At 39.4% G+C, this 20,085-nt stretch overlaps 1 protein-coding gene across 1 annotated transcript in view; it reads left to right on the plus strand.

The window, feature by feature from the left end:
- The window catches only part of Rspo3 (R-spondin 3), a gene marked incomplete at its 5' end in the record, with an annotated part of 84,062 nt that overhangs the window by 19,711 nt on the left and 44,266 nt on the right, over window positions 1-20,085 (plus strand). The window contains 3 exon segments of the mRNA XM_005389165.2: window positions 10,540-10,731; window positions 12,430-12,576; window positions 17,575-17,772. Of these exon segments, the coding sequence (XP_005389222.1) occupies window positions 10,540-10,731; window positions 12,430-12,576; window positions 17,575-17,772 (537 nt within the window).

Genomic DNA, 20,085 nt, shown 5'->3' on the forward strand with positions numbered 1-20,085 from the left:
TCGTTACAGACTCACACCCTTGCAGATTCATTACCATGGAACTATCACATTTTCTGTTTATGTTGATTTCTAATTATTTCTCCTTGAAAAAAAGAAATGGCTCTCTTCGCCAGGCCAGAGCACATAATGGTCCCCACTGTTGGATGAACACTGTTGGATCTGTCTCATGAAGAACGCTCTTGTTGCTACACACGAACTCATCCCCAGGTCCTGGCTCACAGCAGAGTGGGTCTCTGTGATCCCTGCCCCTCCTGACCTCCGTTCACCTCCACTGGGGAAACAGCCACTTGGAGGAGGGGAAGGCTCCCCTCCCCAGCAACAGCTGGAGGTCCTGCCTCAGTACCTTACATTTTAAGCCACACGGGAGTGCACTGTAGTTTCTCTGTGTTTGAGGAAACTTCTGAGTTTTGATCCTGCAGCTGCCTCTGTTAGCCTCAGTAGTGCTGTTAACCATCGCCACCTGGTTGGCTGCAGGAGAACTGATATGGGTTTCACTACTTCTTAAGACTCAACTTTGAAAAAAAACAGTTGACTTTGAGCTAGGCATGGTACCCCATGCCTGTGATCCCAGCACTTTAGGAGGCTGAAGCAGGAGGGTCACTGTGAGTTCATGACCAGCTTGGGCTACATAGTGAGACCCTGTCTCAAAGAAACCAAACAAACAGAAGAAGAAATAACATTGAATTTACCCTGTGGATTATTAATTTATCTAATGAATAAAAGATCGTATAGAGATTCTTCGAAAATTCTTTTTTTTTTTTTTTTTTGGTTTTTCTCCGGTACCGGGAACCAAACTCACGACCTTGCGCTTGCCAGGCAGGCGCTTTGCCGCTGAGCTAAATCCCCAGCCCCTGAAAATTCTGTTAGATGTGAAAACCATAATGTTATTGCTCCGTATTATTGGCATATTTGAATATGCTAATGGCAGGAATTTAAAAAGCGAAAGAAAAGATGATACGCAAGGTTGTGACTTTTAAAACTTTTTATCCTTTTTTACTTTTTTTTTTTTTTTTTTGGTTTTTGGTTTTTCTCTGGTACCGGGAACCGAACTCATGACCTTGCGCTTGCCAGGCAGGCGCTTTTGCCGCTGAGCTAAATCCCCAGCCCCCTTTTTTACTTTTATATGTTTCATAACTTTGCTGCTTCGCCTCACTTACCCCTCCCCCCACTCTACTAAAAGAGGAATGAAAATTGCAAACCGCAAAACAAACTGAAATTATTGCGGGTGGGAGATGGGGAGGAACAGAGGAGAAATGAGATGTTCCTGGGAGCAGAATGATGCACGGTCTCTGCAAAGATCAGTCTGAATGTAAATTCCCCGGTTTGTAACTAGTTAGGACATTCTCCTCTAATACAAAAATTAATAAGAGGACACACTTTCCTGAAGTGCAAGATTCTGGTTCTGTTCCAAGACTCGTAAAATTAACAAAAATTAAAGTGAACAACTATATTGTTCCACTTGCGTTCTGTGCTTCCTTCCTGATACCGATTTGGAGATGCAGAGCTGAAATGTGCTCAGGCTGTTCCCACCATCGAGAAGGATCTTTAGGGGATGGCTCACCCCTGGTCCCTAACCTCATGGCCCTCTGACGGCTGTGACCGGATGGGTCCTGCTGTGTTAATCCTCCACCTGGTTCTTTCCCACAGCCTTGAAAAGTCTGCCCTTGCCGGTACTGTGGCTTGAACAGCCCTGCAGGCGCTCCTAGTTGATAATCCTCCTAGCTGATACATCTCAAGGCTCCCTGTCCGGGTCTTCCTTGCCTTGTCCATGTGTTATTTCATTTACAGGAGAACTCCAAGTTGGAGTTCCCTCAGCCCGTAATGACTTCACTGTTTTTTCACTGATTAACTGAGTAACTTAATAATACCAGGAACCGGATGTCCCATGCAAGCCTGCATTTCCTGCATCCTGTACTGTTAGGTATACAATAGACTCTTCTACTTTTGTTGAAAATCTTTTTTTGTTTTTTGTTGTTGTTGTTTTGGTTTATTTTTTTGTTTTGTTTTTTCCAGTACCAGGAATCAAACTCATGACCTTGCACTTGCCAGGCAGGCGCTGTGCCGCTGAGCTGAATCCCCGGCCCCCTTGTTGAAAATCTTAATCGTGGTCACCGCGCTGCACTCATACACAATGCAGCCCACTTCCACTTACCTTCCATTTCTGGTCCTGGCCCTGCGGCGTGTGGTCAGGCAGAATAGTCTCTCCCAATCACGTTCGCATCTGGCCATCATATCTTCGATTTCATGAATTCCACAGATACCATCATTTGCTAGCTATTTTCATAATATTTTAAGAAACCGTAATACTTCGTTTTAGTGGAAAGAAAAGCGAACTGGTATTTAATGTTAGGTTTGTCTCATTGCTGTGGTTTTATTTTAAAGTATTTATAGAATATAACTATTAGACTCCCTTCAGGAAACTATTATTTAGTAGGAGAAAAAGAAAGTTTTACGAAATTCTCAAAGAAATCATTTCCATTAAAAACAGCATGTTTCGCCACATAATAATAAGGGTGGAGCACCAGCTGGGTCATATGCAGCAGCTGGTGAGTACATTCTTCCCTGAGACTGTCGGGAATTCTGTGCACCCACTTGTGTAGGCACAAACTTTCAGATTAAAGTTCAAGTCAGTGGGACGTAAGATAAGGCAATCTGTATTACCCTGTCCTTTCGATGGTTAGTTCAGTTCATGCTTGTTAGTTCAGTTAATGCCTGTGGGATTAACTTTGATAAATGACCACACAAAATACGTGCAGGTGTACGTGCATGAGTGTATGTGTGTGTGTCTACACGTGTACATACTTTCACATACATACATACCTGTGAATACAGGTTTGGGGCACATTTATTTATTTATTTATTTATTTATTTATTTATTTATTGTCTTTTTGAGACAGGGTCTCACTATGCAGTTCAGGCTGGCCTTGAGCTCACTTTGTAGCCCAGGCTGGTCTTGAACTCACAATGATTCTCCAGCCTCAGCCTTCTGAGCGCTGGGATTACAGGCTTGCACCACCACGCCCGGCTGCACACATGTATATGTTTATGTAACAGGTGAATTTTACTTCATTTAAAGATTAAAACATTGATACATTAAAACTACTCAAAGACAAACAGTACTTCAAAAATAACAAGATCTGGGGCTAGGGATTTAGCTCAGCAGCACAGTGCCTGCCTGGCAAGTGTGAGGTCGTCAGTTTGATTCCCAGTACCGGGGCAAAAAAAAAACAAGATCTGTATACATTTGAATGTGTGACTCTTTCAGCACATTACGACCAATAATGAAAGTCTTTGAATAGACCTGTGTTCATGCATGTATCATATCTTGGGAATGTAAAAGAGTGTTGTGTCCCCAAAAGTACTTAACACTTACTCAGAAAATCATTTGCGCCTGTTTTGCTACCTATACCTAACTCCTCCAAATTGTTTTAAGTGTTGTGGAGACCTAGCCTTTATGCTTCTACATTGGAAGCCTTTACTTATGAATAAATAAGAAGCACTGATTCTCAGTATTTTCCATTCGACCCAACAGAACTGAGAAGATATCGCCACAGTGGATTTCTCTTAAAGTTAACGTTGCTCAGCACTTCAGGGGAACCAGGAAACAACCCCTAATTTTCACCATAATGTTATTACAAATTTAAGTATGGTTTTTGTAACGATCAAGTTACAAGATATGATAGAAATGCATTATTCTAATGTAGGCAAGAAAAGAATCTCAATTTTCTCTAGGTGAATGCATTTAAAATAAATGCCGCCTAGAAAAGCTTCCACTATTTCATTTCAAATGATTTATTTCATATTTAAAGATCTTCAAAATACAGGTGATTTGGGACTTAATTCTTTTACCAGATGTTCATAGGCAAAGCCCACTGAAAAGCAATTATTATAGCTACTTTCTGTTACATAATTACTGCTTTTACATCTTTATTTTAAAAAAAAAAAGATGATTAGGCTGGGCATGGTGGCTCACATCTGTAATCCCAGCACTCAGGAGGCTGAGGCAGGAGGATTGTCGTGAGTTCAAGACCAGCCTGGGCTACAAAGTGAGCTCAAGGCCATCCTGAACTGTATAGTGAGACCCTGTTTCAAAAAGACCAAAAAAAAAAAAAAAAACCCCACAATTAGCTTCTTTTTATATTCATTGATTTCATTCACTCAATAATGAAAAAGTATTTATTAAGCACCTATTTGGTACATAGCCACCTCATGCTGAAGTTAGCATTTACCAAGAAATTACCAAGCCAAATTATCACCCCCTGCCCTGGGATCCTTACATTCAATCTGAACATCCCTGTGAGAAGAGCAGGCCTGAGGAAGGCATGGATATACACTGACCGTGAGGGTGGGATACCCTTCCTCTCTTTTCTTTACTCTTTTTCTTAAGCACCTTGCATATGGAAGAACAGGTCAGAGACACCATGAAGACTGGAATGCCTTAGGGAGACTCTGATTAATTAAGTCTTGTGTTCACTGGTTAATTGGTTGATCAAACTTACCAACTTTGTGGATTTGTTAATTTTTTATTCAATACATTTTGAGATCAAAATGTCATTTTCACGTACTGAACACCTGCTTGGTACTCAAACTTGTTTTATGAATCTAAAGTTTATTAAACTTGTATTTCTAGAAAATTTCTGGCCAAACACAAATGGCATCAGAAATGGTGGGCGGTGTTTACTTTAAGAGAAACCCACTGTTGAAAAAGTTGGCTGACTGGGCAATATCTTTCAAATTCTGTTGCGTCAAACAGAAAATACTGAGAATCAATAGTAACTGGCAGTGTAAAGAATGAGTTTCTTTTGCATACCTATTTGCAGTAGACGGTGGTATGTTTGCATTTGAGCTATAGAAGTGGATTTGAGTGAGGCAAATCCTGAAAGTTTGCCTTTAAATTGATGTAGAAGCAGAACTTAGTTTCCAATACTGGTTCAGTACTTTATAAACACTGGAAATAAATAGCTAAATGTTGTATACTTACTAAGTGTGCTGGTATTATCTGAAATTCTATTTTCTGGATATTTTGTCAAAGCTGAACTTTCATGACAATAGGAAATTTCTTAGAAACTGTTACCTCAGCTGTATATCATCTATCAAAGGCTATCAAATAGAGGTGGTAGGAAGAATAGTTTAACAACTAGAGAACTGCTTGTCAATGACTCTGCTGCTGTAAATACTGTTCTCCTTGTGACAAGGTCCCACTAAGTTGCTCAGCCCGGACTTAAACCGGAGATCCTCCAGCCTTCTCCTCCCAGAGTTCTGGGATTATAGTTATACACTACGAGGCCTGGCTTCAAATAGGTTTTAAGTTATGCATTAACAAATACTCTTTCAGTATATATACTTCATAAGCAAGTTAAGAAGGAGCTACTTAAAGTCTTAAGTTAAAGTCTAATATTAAGAAATTCTCTGTCGTTTTCATAAAGTCTACCCAGTTTCCATTTATAGCTACCTTGTTAGCGCCAGATATCAAAGATATGAATTTTAACCTTTGATCTAAACTTGCTATCCATTCCATCCTTTGCAGCATTATTATTTTGAGTCCCAGTTCGTGGTTTTAAATTAAACAATTATAACACCTTCATCATAGTGTCTTCTTTTTATAATTCACATGCTTTGAAAGCAGGAGTGATATAGAGAAACAAAGTATTATTAAATATGCTCAAATACCTCTTTTTCTCTTACCAAATATCATCTATTTGACTATGGCTCCTTTATTGTTCATTCATTCACAGTGCTTTTGGGGGCTGGGGATTTAGCTCAGCGGCACAGCGCCTGCCTGGCAAGCACAAGGTCGTGAGCTCGATTCCTGGTACGGGGGGTGGTGGGGGGGAGAGAAAAAGCATTCATAGTGCTTTTCCCTTTCAAAATGCCTTCTTTAGTCAGGTAGCCACTCCCATGTGCATCTCCAACAAGCACCCCAAAGGAAGTGTTAAGGATCTTAGCCATATTACTACCTTTAGAACTTCACTCCTTGCATCCCCGTCCTGTGAGCTCCTCCTCAACTAGTAGCTCCTCTGCTCTGTACTCATTGGCAAGAATTAGAAACACATCAACTCAAATCCCCTTTCTTGTTGGTTTACTGTATTTAGTAGAATCTATTTCCTAAATATCTTTGGAACATGCATCCCTTCCCCACCACATTATATGGCCTCAGCTATATTTTGAGTTACCATCAACCTCTCCAAACAGTTCGTAAGTTTTCCCTTAGTTTTCATGTGTGCCATGCTGCCAGGGGCATACTTCTTAGTGTTTGTCTTGGCTACTTTCCTCTCATTGCTGAAGCAAAATACCCAACACCCAAAATTAAAGAGGGAAAGGTTTATTCCGCTCATAGTATGTGGAGGTTTCTGTCCATACTCGGCTGGCTTCAAGGCAGAGTGGCTCATGGCAGAGGGAAAGGGCTCATGGTGGCAGAAAACAGCAAAAGCAGCAAGAACAAAAAGGGAAGAGTGGCAGAGAGCAAGCCTCTTTCCCTCCCTTATATTGTATGCAGGCTGCCTGCCGCAGGGTGAGTGTAGCACTCACACGCATAATCCCAGCATTGGACCATGAATTAATCGCAAACTCTAGAAGCCCTCCCCTATGACTGGGTGAGGCTTTGGGGGGATGTTTAGACACCAACCTTAACAGTGTTTGTTTGTTTTATTAGGATAGCCTCTCACTATGTAGTCAAGGCTGACCTTGAACTCACTATGCAGCCTAGCTGGCCTTGAATTTGACATATATTTGTCTCAGCCTCTTGAGTGCCCGGGTTGCATTTTTTAACAGAAATGCTGCACACTGAGTTGGCACACACCCATTTCTACAGGATAATTTCCTCGGCACATCCCACAGAGGATTCCATAATCTAGATCTACCCTATGCTTCCAATCTTGGGTTGAATTCATGCCAATCTCCCTCATTTTGATAATTACGGTATTTCCTCTTCTAGTCCCACACCGCTGTACATGCACTGACGAACTCCAACTAGTCTTCTGAGATTAAGTTCAAACATTATTCTATGAAACCTTACCTACATCTCCACCATCAAAATCTGCATTGCTTACTTATAATAACACGAGAGACATACTGTTTGAAAAAACAATGGTTCAGAAATTCAAAATGAAGTTATTATTAGAATAGGAAAAGAGAAAGAAACATGACAAAATCATTCTATTTTTGACTTAGAATCACAAGATTTTATGGCTAAAAGACTTAGAGTCAATCCAGACCAAAGTTTTTTTGTGGTTTCCATATAAAAAGTAAAAGCTCTTGCCTTAAAATGAAGTTTGGGAAATGTGTGTCTAGTTGTGTAATACCTACTACATAATTTTTGTGATCCTTCTACAGCATTAAAGAAAGCGATCACTACAATATTCATCCATAAAATTTAGAATCATAGACTCTGAGCTTCATAGTTTTAATTTTGCTTATATCTCGTAGCTTGAATTTATATTTATTTTTAATTTTATTAAAGGGAGAAAAACAATCAAAGCGATGATATAGAATTTTGAGGGGCTGAGGATTTAGCTCAGCGGCAAAAGCGCCTTCCTGGCAAGCGCAAGGTCATGAGTTCAGTTCCCAGTACCGGAGAAAAACCAAAAAAAAAAAAGAATTTCAAAACAAGATAGTAGGAAATCAACAATGGTTAATATATTGCATTTTGTTATCTTCAAAGTAGTTGCTCAGATTACCAGATACAGGCATGCAAAATTGATCAAACAATATAAACGCAAACTGTTCTTTTCAATGAACTAATAGAAATTAGAAGTATAATTATCTTAGCTATCTTGTGTATATATATTTTTTCTTTTCCCTTCTTTTTTCCTTTCCCCTACCCAGTTGTTCTTTCCTTTTGAGCAGTTTCTTCCTCTTTCACAATACTGATTGTATATTTTGGATCTTGTTTACTCTTTCAGTGTCTTACACTAGGGAAACAATATGATGTCTACATAAGTGAGTCTGATTTATTTCACTTATAAATATGGTCTCTAGTTGCATCAATTTACCTATGAAAGCCTTGAGTTTGTCCTCTTTAGAGCAGAGTAGTACTCCAAAGAACTTAAACTCTCTTAAAGAAATAAAGTTTGCTGTCATTTGGTATTCAAAATTCACTGCCTGTATTAAAATTTCACTCCTAGAAATGAATAAACAAAAGTTTTCACTGCAAATTGAGACAACTGGATTTTTCAAAACTATTTTTATCAAAATCCTTCATAAAGGCAAATTATGAAAAAAGCAAGGAAATTATTGTAGTACAAGGCTGACTATGTTACATTTCAACATTAAAACTTTAAAACTAGGGAATCGGCAAGGTATTTTTGGCACATTTTATAATTTCAGTGGAAACTGTTAGCAGTCATCAGAGCCATACACAGTTCTCTTAAGTAGAAGTCTCCAAACATCTAAAACCCAATTTTTAATTTTTTTTTTTTTGTTCTGTGACAGTGTCTTGCTAGAGTCAGTGTCTTGCTAGTTCAGGCTGGCCTTGAACTTACAGCAGTCCTCCTGCTTCAGCCTCCAAAGTACTGGGACTGCAAGCGTATGCCACCACACCCAACTTAAAACTCAATTTTTAAAATGCGACTCATTTTCAGGAGTGTCAGTGTTTGAGGGCTCACATATGTAAATCATGTTTAGATTAATAACTGAACTATTTAAAGTGATAGTCGTAGTTGACAAAAGTTTCATGGAGCATGAAATTATAATTGTGTGTTTCATTTTAGCAGTCACATTTCAGAGATAGGGAAATAATGCTGTGGAACAATCTGACCCGTCTTCATTTAACCCGGAGTCACCTAGGCCCTGAGTTAGGGCTACTTTCTTTTAAGTAAAGGCCCCTTTTCCTTGGACAGCTCTCCTAAAGAGGTTTTACAGCCTTTTTTCCCCTTTCTACCTGCCTATCTCACTGCTTGAGATTGATGCTGATCGATCTGCAATACAGTGTTCTCTTGGTCCTCGTCCTTTTAGGGTGTTTCCCTGTTGAAAGTATGCACATGTTTCTCTGGGTCTCCAGTGAGGAGTTTCTGGCATGAAAAATGACTGACTTACTTGGAAAGCTGTTTTTACTTACAAATCCCCGGGCCCTATAATGTCTAAACCTCCTGTGCCACTTTATTTGACCAACTCCACCCCACAGGAGAGTATGTACAGGAAAAATGACTCCCCCCACCCACGTTTCCTCAGTTTGTTTACAAAACATCTTGGCATGAGAATGAGCTGCTTGTGGTTCCCGCGGCTGATGCTGGGATGGTTTCCTACAGGCAGAGTACTGGTCAACAGAGTGACCTCTCCATAGTTAACCCATGCACCCCTACAGGAAGGCCCTTTGTCTTTGGGGACTCCTATCTAAGCCCGAGGAATTTGTTCATGTTATAATGAACTTGGTACTAACCAAACATCTTCATGAAGGTGGGTTTAATCATGGCCAGGGCTGTCCGAGCCTAGCTCTTCTACCACCAACAAAAGAAGTTGGAAATGTGCTGGAATGTCTTTGGACTGTGTGCCTCCATCTTAGCTTCTTCAAGGAACATGACTTTTTCTTTCTGACATCCTGAAAGGTCAATACAGCTATTAGCATTACATTTGAATAGAGGCAGTGTTAGAAGAAATCATTCACAATGCCAGCCACGTGAGACACCCTTTAGTCAGCAGTTCCTATTGTCATATGTAGTCAAAGTAGATGCATGATCTCAAGAAAACATGACTCTCCCTGATGTTTGTTCACTTTACTTATGTTTGCTGAGGAACACTCCTACCTCATGCATCAATGACTCCCGGAAACCTGCGAGTGTGTGCAACAGTGATCATTAGTTCAGCCTGATTCTACAGTGTGCATTTCACTTCAATAGGTAGAAAGCGAGAATATCAAAACTAAAAATTCCCTCCCGTGAAGTACTCTAAGCATATATTTTCCATATGGAAATCCTCGTAAGAAAAGTTGCATTTTCACCAATAGATCGATCTGATCTGGGAATTATTAAACCCACGTGAGAAGAAACACTTCAGGAGAGCATGGTAATAATTTGCTCTCTAATAATTTGCTTTGGATCAAAGGGTATTGCTCCCTAATAAGCTATAGTTGAAAATAATATTCCAGAACTTATCCTTCTCATTCAGACTAAGTCCTGGTATGTGTTACTATACTCGCTGGACAAATGCGAGATACATGCTTATCATCTACTACAAAAATGAGAAACCAGACTCACTTATGTTGCCTGCAAGGTGTAAATCAGCATGAACTCACCAGTGCCCAATTTCCCAGGGTGCTCATCCCATAAGAGTAGCTTTCATATAAACTCTGTAAATTATTTGAGCCAAATAACATGTTTTACTTTTCCAAAGCATACATTTTATGAACTTCGCAAAGAAAATAATATGGGTCCTGGTGAGGGAAATACAAGACCTCAAAATATGTGAGAAAAAGTATCCCACCTCATTTACTCCTGGTTACCAAGTTGAAAGCTGAGAGAAACTTACACACTGTGCAAGCCGTCGTTTAACTTCTGTGCCTGGGACTTAATCTCCATTTTCGCCTTTCTACCTCTGTCTCCCCAGTGCATCCCAACGTCAGCCAAGGCTGCCAAGGAGGCTGTGCCACGTGTTCTGATTACAATGGGTGTCTGTCGTGCAAACCCCGACTATTTTTTGTTCTGGAAAGAATTGGCATGAAGCAGATAGGAGTGTGTCTCTCTTCATGTCCAAGTGGATATTATGGAACTCGATATCCAGATATAAATAAGTGTACAAGTAAGTGCCTACACAGCATTGTATTTTTATCTCATCCTTGGGGCCTTTTCCAGATTAACGTGGCTTCTAAAATATCTGTGATATTCAATGTTGAGTAAATCATGATGTTGATCTGATAATTAGGCTTAACTGTACCTAGACTTAGCCAGCCATCGGGGCAGGAAAATTTTCAACCACTACTGTAACTGACAAAAAATGAAGCACTTAAGATTTTTAATTTTGTTTTATTTTTTGTATTGTAAAAGCTAAAGCTGAAGACATGATTATTACTGACTGTACCCACAGAAAACTTCTGCAACCATCAGTACCATCTAAGGTCCTGTTACTATCAGCAATCCAAGTATTTAATAACTTGAAGTCATTTTAGCTGTTTGGCTCCCAGAAAGGCTCCAGGACAGCAACTGAAGCATTTATTTTATCAGTTGGAAATAAATGTTGGAAGCACTCTCCTCTGGACCCTGGATTTCTGTTCTCCACGCTGAAGATGAAATGACCTTTCGAAACTGTAAATTAGGAAATCTCGCTCCTCTGCCCAAACATCACATGTTGCTGGGCTCCTCTCTCCAACCCCCTTTGCTTCCCATCTGCCATTTTGCATGGCCTCGGGGACCTCCCTCCGACAGCTGCCCAGTGCAGACCTGACGGATGCCATGCTCAGCAGGCTCCTCTGGCAGCTGGAAGCCCTGCCCAGCCTTTGTCTGGCCGAGCCCTCTCAGGTCATTCCTGATTCTGCTCACCTCTCCTCCTCAGAGAGGCACTCCAGGACCATCTTAGCAAATTAATCACCCTCCTCCTTTGTTTTTCCAGAGCCCTCTTACTCAGGAACCAAACTGCCTGGGTTCAAAAACCATGCTGCCTTTTGTGGTTCTTGGCTAGTTACATGGGCATTTCAAGTCTTGGTCATTTATCAGTAAAATGAGAACCATAGTAAGGGCTACTTTATTGGATTCCTATAAAGTTTAAGTAACTTAAGATTGTGAATGCTTGTAATAGCTCTGCTTTCTAGTGTTTACCATATAAAGATCAACTATTGCTATTGTTTGTTAGTTTAAATTTGTGTTTTAGGCAACCTCTGTTCTCTGCTGCTATTAACTTGTACAAAAGGATGCCTGATGTTTAGTGGGTAATTGGATGACTGGTGAATGAATCGATAGTCCTAAAGAACAGCAAAAAACAGCATCTCAGTTACTTTATTAAAGTTCTACTGGGACATCAACAACATGATTTAACACAGATAGTGACTTGGTATTATAACTGTTCTTGGCTGCATACATACGGGTAAAGTATCCCTTATCTGAAGTGCCTTGAACCAGAACAGTTTTTAGTTTTGTGGATTTAGGGATATTTGCTCGATTTTATTCGTTGAACATCTCAAATCTGAACACCCTAAACCTGAAATTTCTGCAGAATAAAGTCATGCTCTAAGTGTTCCAGATTCCAGAGCATTTTCGATTTTAGATGCTTGAAAAATGGATGCTTAAATCATATTACCAAAATTCTTTCAAAAGGCAACCAGTGCAATGACTTTGAAGTCAACAACTGATGTACATCAGCTGACTGGAAGAATCCTTATTTCAGTTTAGCAAAATAACCTTGAACCCCAAGTTTGTGTCTGACACAAAAAGTTGCATTTGCATGAAAAACTGGTCCAATGATCATAGATAATGAAGGCATATCTCTTCTTTCCTTTTCTTTCAGAATGTAAAGCTGATTGTGATACCTGCTTCAACAAAAACTTCTGCACAAAGTGTAAAAGTGGATTTTACTTGCACCTTGGGAAGTGCCTTGACAGTTGCCCTGAAGGGCTGGAAGCCAATAACCACACCATGGAATGCATCAGCATTGGTGAGAAAGACTCTGAGATTTGGAGTGGGTCCGAGACACCCCAGCTGGTGTGCAGGTTCCATGCGCATACTGCTGAAGTCCAGTTTCACAAGAGCTTAGAGGATGTGTCTGAGACTCTCTCTCCATCTCTTTACAAAGATACCATCTTAGAGATGCTCCCCTGCCCAAACCCAGCATATAGCACAGTATAGCTTATTTACGTATTTATTTATTTTGTCTTTTTGAGACAGGGTCTCGCTGTGCAGTTCAGGCTGGTCTTGAGCTCACTGTGTAGCCCAGGCTGGTCTCGAACTCATAGTGATTCTCCTGCCTCAGCCTCCCGAGTGCTGGGGTTATAGTCTGTGCCACCATGCCCGGTGTGTATAGTTTAATACGTAGTGATGAGTGCTCCATTATTTCCTAGGGACTGTAGTCATTGTTTCAATTATTGCTATTACTCTAGGTTTATTCTGTAGTATTACTTAATGAAGTTCCACTTGTAACAGAGTGTGTATGTGTCTGTGTGTGTATTGAACCAAAACCTGCTCCGGGGTAAAAGTTTCACGAAACACCTAGATCTAATCTCAGCTAATAACCACAACTGTTTTCAGGAGGACAAAGGGACATGTTCTCTGGTGCAGCCCATAGCACAGCAATGTTCTGCTACACAGGTATGTGGAAGGAAGGAAGAGAGGGTTTTGGACTTACTCAAATGGACAGAATGAGACAGTCCCAGGGCCTGATTAATTGCAGGCTCAGTTTCCTGGAGTGGAGGCCCTTCAGACAGTGTCTGTCTAAATAACAGATCACTGTCAGGTTATATTTTCCCCCTTTTATGTGTTGTGCAGCTACTAGAGCACAAGGCTGATGAACACTTGGGGAGCAGATGCTATACCAAAGGGGAAAACAGCATAGGAAAACTCCAAGTCCCCTGGGCAAGAACTGCAGGAACCTTTGATGCCGCCCCGATGTTGGCGTACGCACAGAGCAGCCCTCCCTATGTGGAGCGAGACAGTCTCCAGGACTGCCCGGGGTGCCGCAGCGTGGAGCCATTAGGAGCTGAAGTGTTGGAGTGAAAACCAGAAGGTGGTGGTTTAACCATTTCCATTCCAACACAGAAATCCTATTTCTAAACGTTTTAGATAGAATGAAACAAATACATAATATCTTAAAGATGCCTTTAGAAGCAGCTGGGAAACAATCTTGAATCAATTCATGAGGATTTTAGTGAAGGCTTTTCTTGTCTGGTCAATAAAGAACACACAAAAACAACTTAGGACATGGGTAAAAGGTACACGAGAAAGCACGTTGAGTTCATCTCTTGATAGCTCCCCAGGGCTGGTGATCAGAGGTAATAAGTTCCAAACAGTGGAGGAACGTGGGAAACACTTCTGTGGAAGAGGCAAGCACAAAAATGCGGGACAAATTACTGAAAGCTTATGGGATTTCTTTATCTAGGAAAAGGATATATATTTAAAATTTCTAAGATATTGATCGTGTGCCATTCAGTTTTAAAAAGCTCTTTATACTAAACATATTCATGTTTTCCTACCATGGACAGTATTAAACACTTAGTACTTTTGGGTTAGTCTTTAAAATTTAATATTTTGGGGGGGGGTGGTTTCTGGTACCGGGAATCGAACTCATGACCTCATGCTTGCCAGGCAGGTGCTGTGCCGCTGAGCTAAATCCCCAGCCCAAAACTTTAGAGTTTTATATCAGTGAAAGTATATAAGTATATATAAAAATATATCAGTAGGACTATTTCTTAAAATAAATTGAAGTAATTTATGTATTTTAAACTCAGCACTGTCTAAAGGCCATTTAATTCATCTGGCATGTTTATTATGTACAAATGACACACTAGTAGTATGAATCAAAACTTTTTTTCAGGGCTGGCTTTTTTTCTCTCACTTTAACTGATGGCGAACCTGTGGCACGCGTACTGCAGCAGGCACACAGAGCCCTCTGTTGGCACATGAGCAAAGTCACCCTAGCATCACCCCAGCAGCCGAGCCTCGGGTAGCAGCACCCGTAGGGCAATGTTGGCACTCTGCCATAAATAAAGATTTAGGTCCCAGTTTGGGCACTTGGTCTCTAAAAGATTTGCCATCACTGATATATAAGGACGCTACCATCGTGTGGTATCCAGACTACAGGTACCACACTTACAGGGATATCACAGAATTTTCAGGAAAATGCTGTCCTGCTTCACTATACAAAGGAATGTGAAAGTTATTCCTTTAACAAAGAAGAAAACTGAGACAAAGGGAGCTATAATATCGGCCCCAAGGACATATTACAAGTTGTCACCTCCATCATTAGTACCTGAACATCAGTTCCTCACCAGCCATCCAACAGAATGTGTCTCCCTTGCTCATTTCAAAACAACTTATCTTGCTTCCTGCTTAGATTGAGAGGAAAGATCATAAACAGAGAATACTGCAGTGATATAAAGCTGAGGTGAAAGATTCATGTCACAACTGATCTACTCCCCAAGGTTTTCAGGCCAAGTTAAGCATAATAAACATCCACTGAACCTAGCTTTGTCAGAGGAAGTATTCTTTGCATTTTGTGCTTAAGATATTTACGTCCAGCCCAGCTGTCGTTCCTCTTGGAGAAGTGGACTTACTCAGGAAGTCTTCTTGGGAAGCCATCCCACTCTGATCTCTTGAGTAGAGAGGAGCACATCTTGCCATGTTTCCCATGGAAACATGCGGTAAGTCAGTAAGAATTAAAACAAAATAGAGTATGGTGTTGAAGGCCATCCCTGGTAAGACATCTAGTGCCATCTTCCTCCAAATTCCGGAACTGTAGCCACTCCTTTTTTTTCTAGACACTTGCTCCCCTAGTCGATAGCTAAAGATGTCTAGGTTTAATATTGTTAATATAAGAAATAGAAGAAATGCAGATGTTGAGTAGTTCTGCATTTTAATTATTGCATGTTGAAAAAGTAGTGCCCCAGTTCTATATTGTTCGTGAATGACCTGATATAACATACATCACCCTTTTTTGTCGTTAGGATTTTTGCAAAGACACCATTTTTTTGAAAATATTATTTCCATGATAAAATTATAGCTTTATTGTGTAGTATTTCTATCAAAAAATATCTTACAGCTTTTTTAACTATCTAGAGTTTTTATTAGTTTGAGTAATTGTGATCTTTGTGAGCTGTTCTATAGCACAGAGGCTCACAAAGGTGTTCCCAGTATCTGCAAATCTGTAACACCTGTTTGGACAATACCTGGATTTTTGACAAGAAGTCAAACTCTAGGGTTGCGTCTAGCACTCTAGCATTACTGCCTCCAATGGAATTATGTACAATCATCATTAGAATTTCATTTTTAGAAAAGAAAGAATTTTGTTTTTAGAACCACTTCAGACTGTAGAGCAATAATATCTATATCCTAATTTTTTTAGATCTAATTTTCTGAAGTCTAAAGTCTACATTGGCCTTTACCGCCTTTACTGCCAATATTCTGATCACTTTCACATTAGAGAAGCATTTTCTAATTAAGCCCTCTTGATTACAGTACTAAATTAATGAAGAAAGTAATAATGAAGAAATAATAATGAAGAAAGTCAAATAATAATGAAGAAAGTCAAAACTCACAAACTTTCATTTGCATTTTTTCCTCGCAGGTGTTTTTGTCTGTGTGTTAAAGTCAAACTACTTTTTCATGGCGAATTCTGAGATGGGATATGGGACATTATGTTCTCAACTGGCACAACATCATAATATTGTTAAAAGATATAGTTGATTTATGCTTTAACCAAAGTTATAAAGGCATAATTGAAATGAAAAATACTTTGAAAGTTGTCCAATGAAACTGATTTAAGTTCACAGAAATTTGAATTCATTCAGTTAATCACTTTATTTTGTCCTGTGTTGTGCTAACTTACCTGAGAGTGACTGAAATGTGTGAGAAATGGATTTAACTTTCCAAAACATTTAGTTTTATGTTTCTTGAGGCTGTCACCAGAGACAGCATTCTGCTATAAAACAAGGATTCATTAAACCAGAAATCAGCAGAAGGGGTGCTGAAAACTTGTTTTTGTGAAAAGAAGAGTCAGGTAGTTCTCTGGAGGAATTACTGTTGGAAGCTGTTCCAACTGTTTCACGTTAGGACATTTTATAGTTATAAACATAAAGGTAGCACCTTCAGATGTTTCTTTTCTTTAGAAGTGGAAAAATCTGTTCAAAAACCTGGGAAATCCATTACTGTAAAGATTACTACAAACCAAAGAGGGAAACAGATCTCCAAAAAGAAGCTTCAGAAAGGGTTCACCGTTCCTCTTGGGGCCCAGTGAGTTGCATTAATTCTATAAGCAGATTACCAGCTGAAATTGACCCAGAAGGAACTTAAAATAGTGCTACTATACCTGAACCATGTCCAGTAATACACATAATTTAAAGAGTTTAAGAGCACAGGAAGTAGGAAAAACAGTGGACATAGGCCAAAGATCTGGATTCCCTTTCTGCCCAGCCGTTCTCTGGCACAGAGGCTCACAAAGGTGTTCCTGGTATCTGCAAATCTGCAACACCTGTGTGGACAATACCTGGATTTTTGACAAGAGGTGAAACTCTAGGGTTGCGTCTAGCACTCTTGTGTTTCATCAGTCCTACCAGGTACTATGATGCAGGCTGAAGTTCGAAAATCAGTTCCCTAGCAAATAATTACAACTTCTCTTAAGTACTGAGTGAGGATCAATCAATAATTGCAGCAATGCTCTGGAAATCATAAAGCATCGTATCTCTAGTAGTGGCAGGGTTAAATGTAGAATAAAAAGTAAACCCAGGAATATGTTTACCTGACAGTACACGGAGGGAAACACTTGAAAAAATTCCTAAGTCTGCCTCTCCCACTCTCCCTGTTTTTCTTTGAGTCATCTTGCTCAGCATTTCTCTCAAGGACTCCTCCTGAGGACGTGGGCTGCCGATGGCAGCAAGCCTTTGCTCTTACGCAGCGTGACGGTGTCTGTGAGCCCGCTAAGCCCCTGCCTGCTGTTCTCTTGCAGTGCACTGCGAGGCCGGTGAATGGAGTCCTTGGAGTCCATGCACGAAGAAGGGAAAGACGTGTGGCTTCAAAAGAGGAACTGAAACTCGTGTCCGAGAAATAATTCAGCACCCTTCAGCAAAGGGGAACGTGTGCCCGCCTACAACTGAGACAAGAAAGTGTACAGTGCAGAGAAAGAAGTGTCCGAAGGGAGAACGAGGTACAATCACTTTCACAAAATCTGCTTGTTTGAGTCCTCATAAATTGATGCATCACTCACTTTTTTCCCTGAGGCAGCAGTCTGACCATATTATTCATGTCTAAAACCCTGAAAAGCATACGGAATGAAAGGCACGTTGGTGCCAAACTGTAGAATGTAGATATAACTTTTCAGAATGGAGTCCACCATTAGAAGTTTACTATCAAAGTGTACTACTTGAATTTTGAAGCTTCAGGATATATTTCAAGCATTGAGGCCACGGTCTTTCCTGTGATTCACCTCTAGTTTATGGAAAACTTTAGGGAAACCCTGTAACATAAGATCTGGTGTCACTTGGTACAAGATCATAGCAAAACCACATCATCAACTTATTCCTTGTCACCTATAAATCAAAGTGGCACAATTAGGTTTAAATTGTATTAGTTTTATATATATATACATATTTGTTTATGTAAAACTGACCTTGCATTTGAACTAAATGGCCAAGTCCATATTTCATAAGGATAATATAACCATTAATGATACCCTATCCCCAGGATTTTAGTCATTTTGTATATTGCATTAATTTTATATATTAGACTACAGAACCTATTACATCAGTATTAACCATGTCAGTATTTGTTCTAAAATCTTACGAGTGCCAAGGGAAAGTATAGTGAACCCGATGTGTGATTAAATATGATGTTCCATTTGGAAGAACCACAGGTTGTTGACCTTTGAAACAACACTTTTCCATCTTTAAAATTTATGTCCCTAGCACCCCTGAATACTAATATATTGTGTAGATTTAAGTAACTATTGGTGTAGGTATTTAGTGGGCCTGTAAATGATCCCTTTAATTATTTAATTGCCTTTAAAAGTATCAGCAGCCTGTGAAGTGGACCCTATTCACGTACTTCACGCATTCACACGGCAGTCTTAGTAAGTTCTTTCCTTATGGTTACACACAGTGCTAAGCCACAAGGATTCACAGCTAAGTAGAGTACTGTTATTAGAGGGCGCTTACAGGTATATTCAGAGCCCAGGGAAGGACTGAGATGTGTGAGCGATGATGACAACATCATATTCTAAAAGAGCTTCTGGGTATTTATGAATTCTGTTTAATGGGAACACAATAGAGGATTCTTTGCAAAGGTAAAAACCGCTTGTATAAAACAGAATTTGGGGGACTCACGCTTTGCAAAGTACTTTTCATGATATCAATCGGCTATCGTCAGAATGTAGCCTTCTGTTGCCTTAACAATGAAGTAGTGTGATAAAATTGATGAAGACGGGGTATTTGAAAGAGAACTTCAAACTTTTGTACAGTTGTAAGAGGTTTTGATTAAAACTTAATTTCAGGAATAAAAGTTGGCTAGTGAGAAAGATCCTTCTGACATTTGTTACCAATTAATTTAAAACATCTTAGATTTCAAAAGTTGGATTTGGAAGTCAAATATTTCATCACTCTGCCTGTTGGTATGCTCCCATAGCCCTACATTTACTTATGTTTACTAAATTTTCTTAAAATTTAATGACTTACAGGTGGTCTTGGTTGATATTTTTCCACCAGGGTTCTACAGCCCTAATCAGTATTCAGTATATTGTGCTTTTAAAATTTAAGTAACAAAAGGTTTAGCCAGTACAGAAATTAAATTTTGATACTAATTCCATGTTATTTATTTCATTTGAGAATGTGGTCTTTTATTTTGCTAGCACTTCACTTAGACATTAACATTGAAAATGTCAGTTTTTAAATCTAGCAACTGATAAGATAAATAATGCCACAGATATTTGAAATAGGAAAACTTGACAAAAGACTGGGCTTCAGAGTTTCTGTGTGATCTTTTCCTTTCCCCCTGAGGATGCAATAGCATTTTTACACTTATAAAAAGAACTTTATACAATTAGAAAAATGTAAGTGTTTAATTCATAAGTCTGACAACACATAGACTGTCAAATAGGAAATGGAAATCACTTATAAATAAATTCCAGACCTAGTTCCATCTTTATATATTTCTCATCTTTAATGCATTCGTTTAGTTTTTTTCAAATAGCTTAGAAAATTAAGGTAGGAAGAAAACTGTTTCTCTTTTCATTCATTACTTCTCTGCTTAGAGAAAAGATTATTCTTAAAGATTCTTATCATGTCCTTATATCAACCCAAAGCAGTAAAAAACATTAGTAGTTATGATTTTGAGAATCTTACTGTATCAACGACATTAAGCATCACATCAAACAACATTTTCCACATTTTCATTTAGTTTCTAATATAAATATATTTTTATCTACAGCTATGAATATATGCATCTTAAAATTTAGTCATTGTCTTAA

Source organism: Chinchilla lanigera, unplaced genomic scaffold (assembly GCF_000276665.1).
Source record: "Chinchilla lanigera isolate Chin_1 unplaced genomic scaffold, ChiLan1.0 scaffold00035, whole genome shotgun sequence".
Taxonomy (NCBI): Eukaryota; Metazoa; Chordata; class Mammalia; order Rodentia; family Chinchillidae; genus Chinchilla; species Chinchilla lanigera.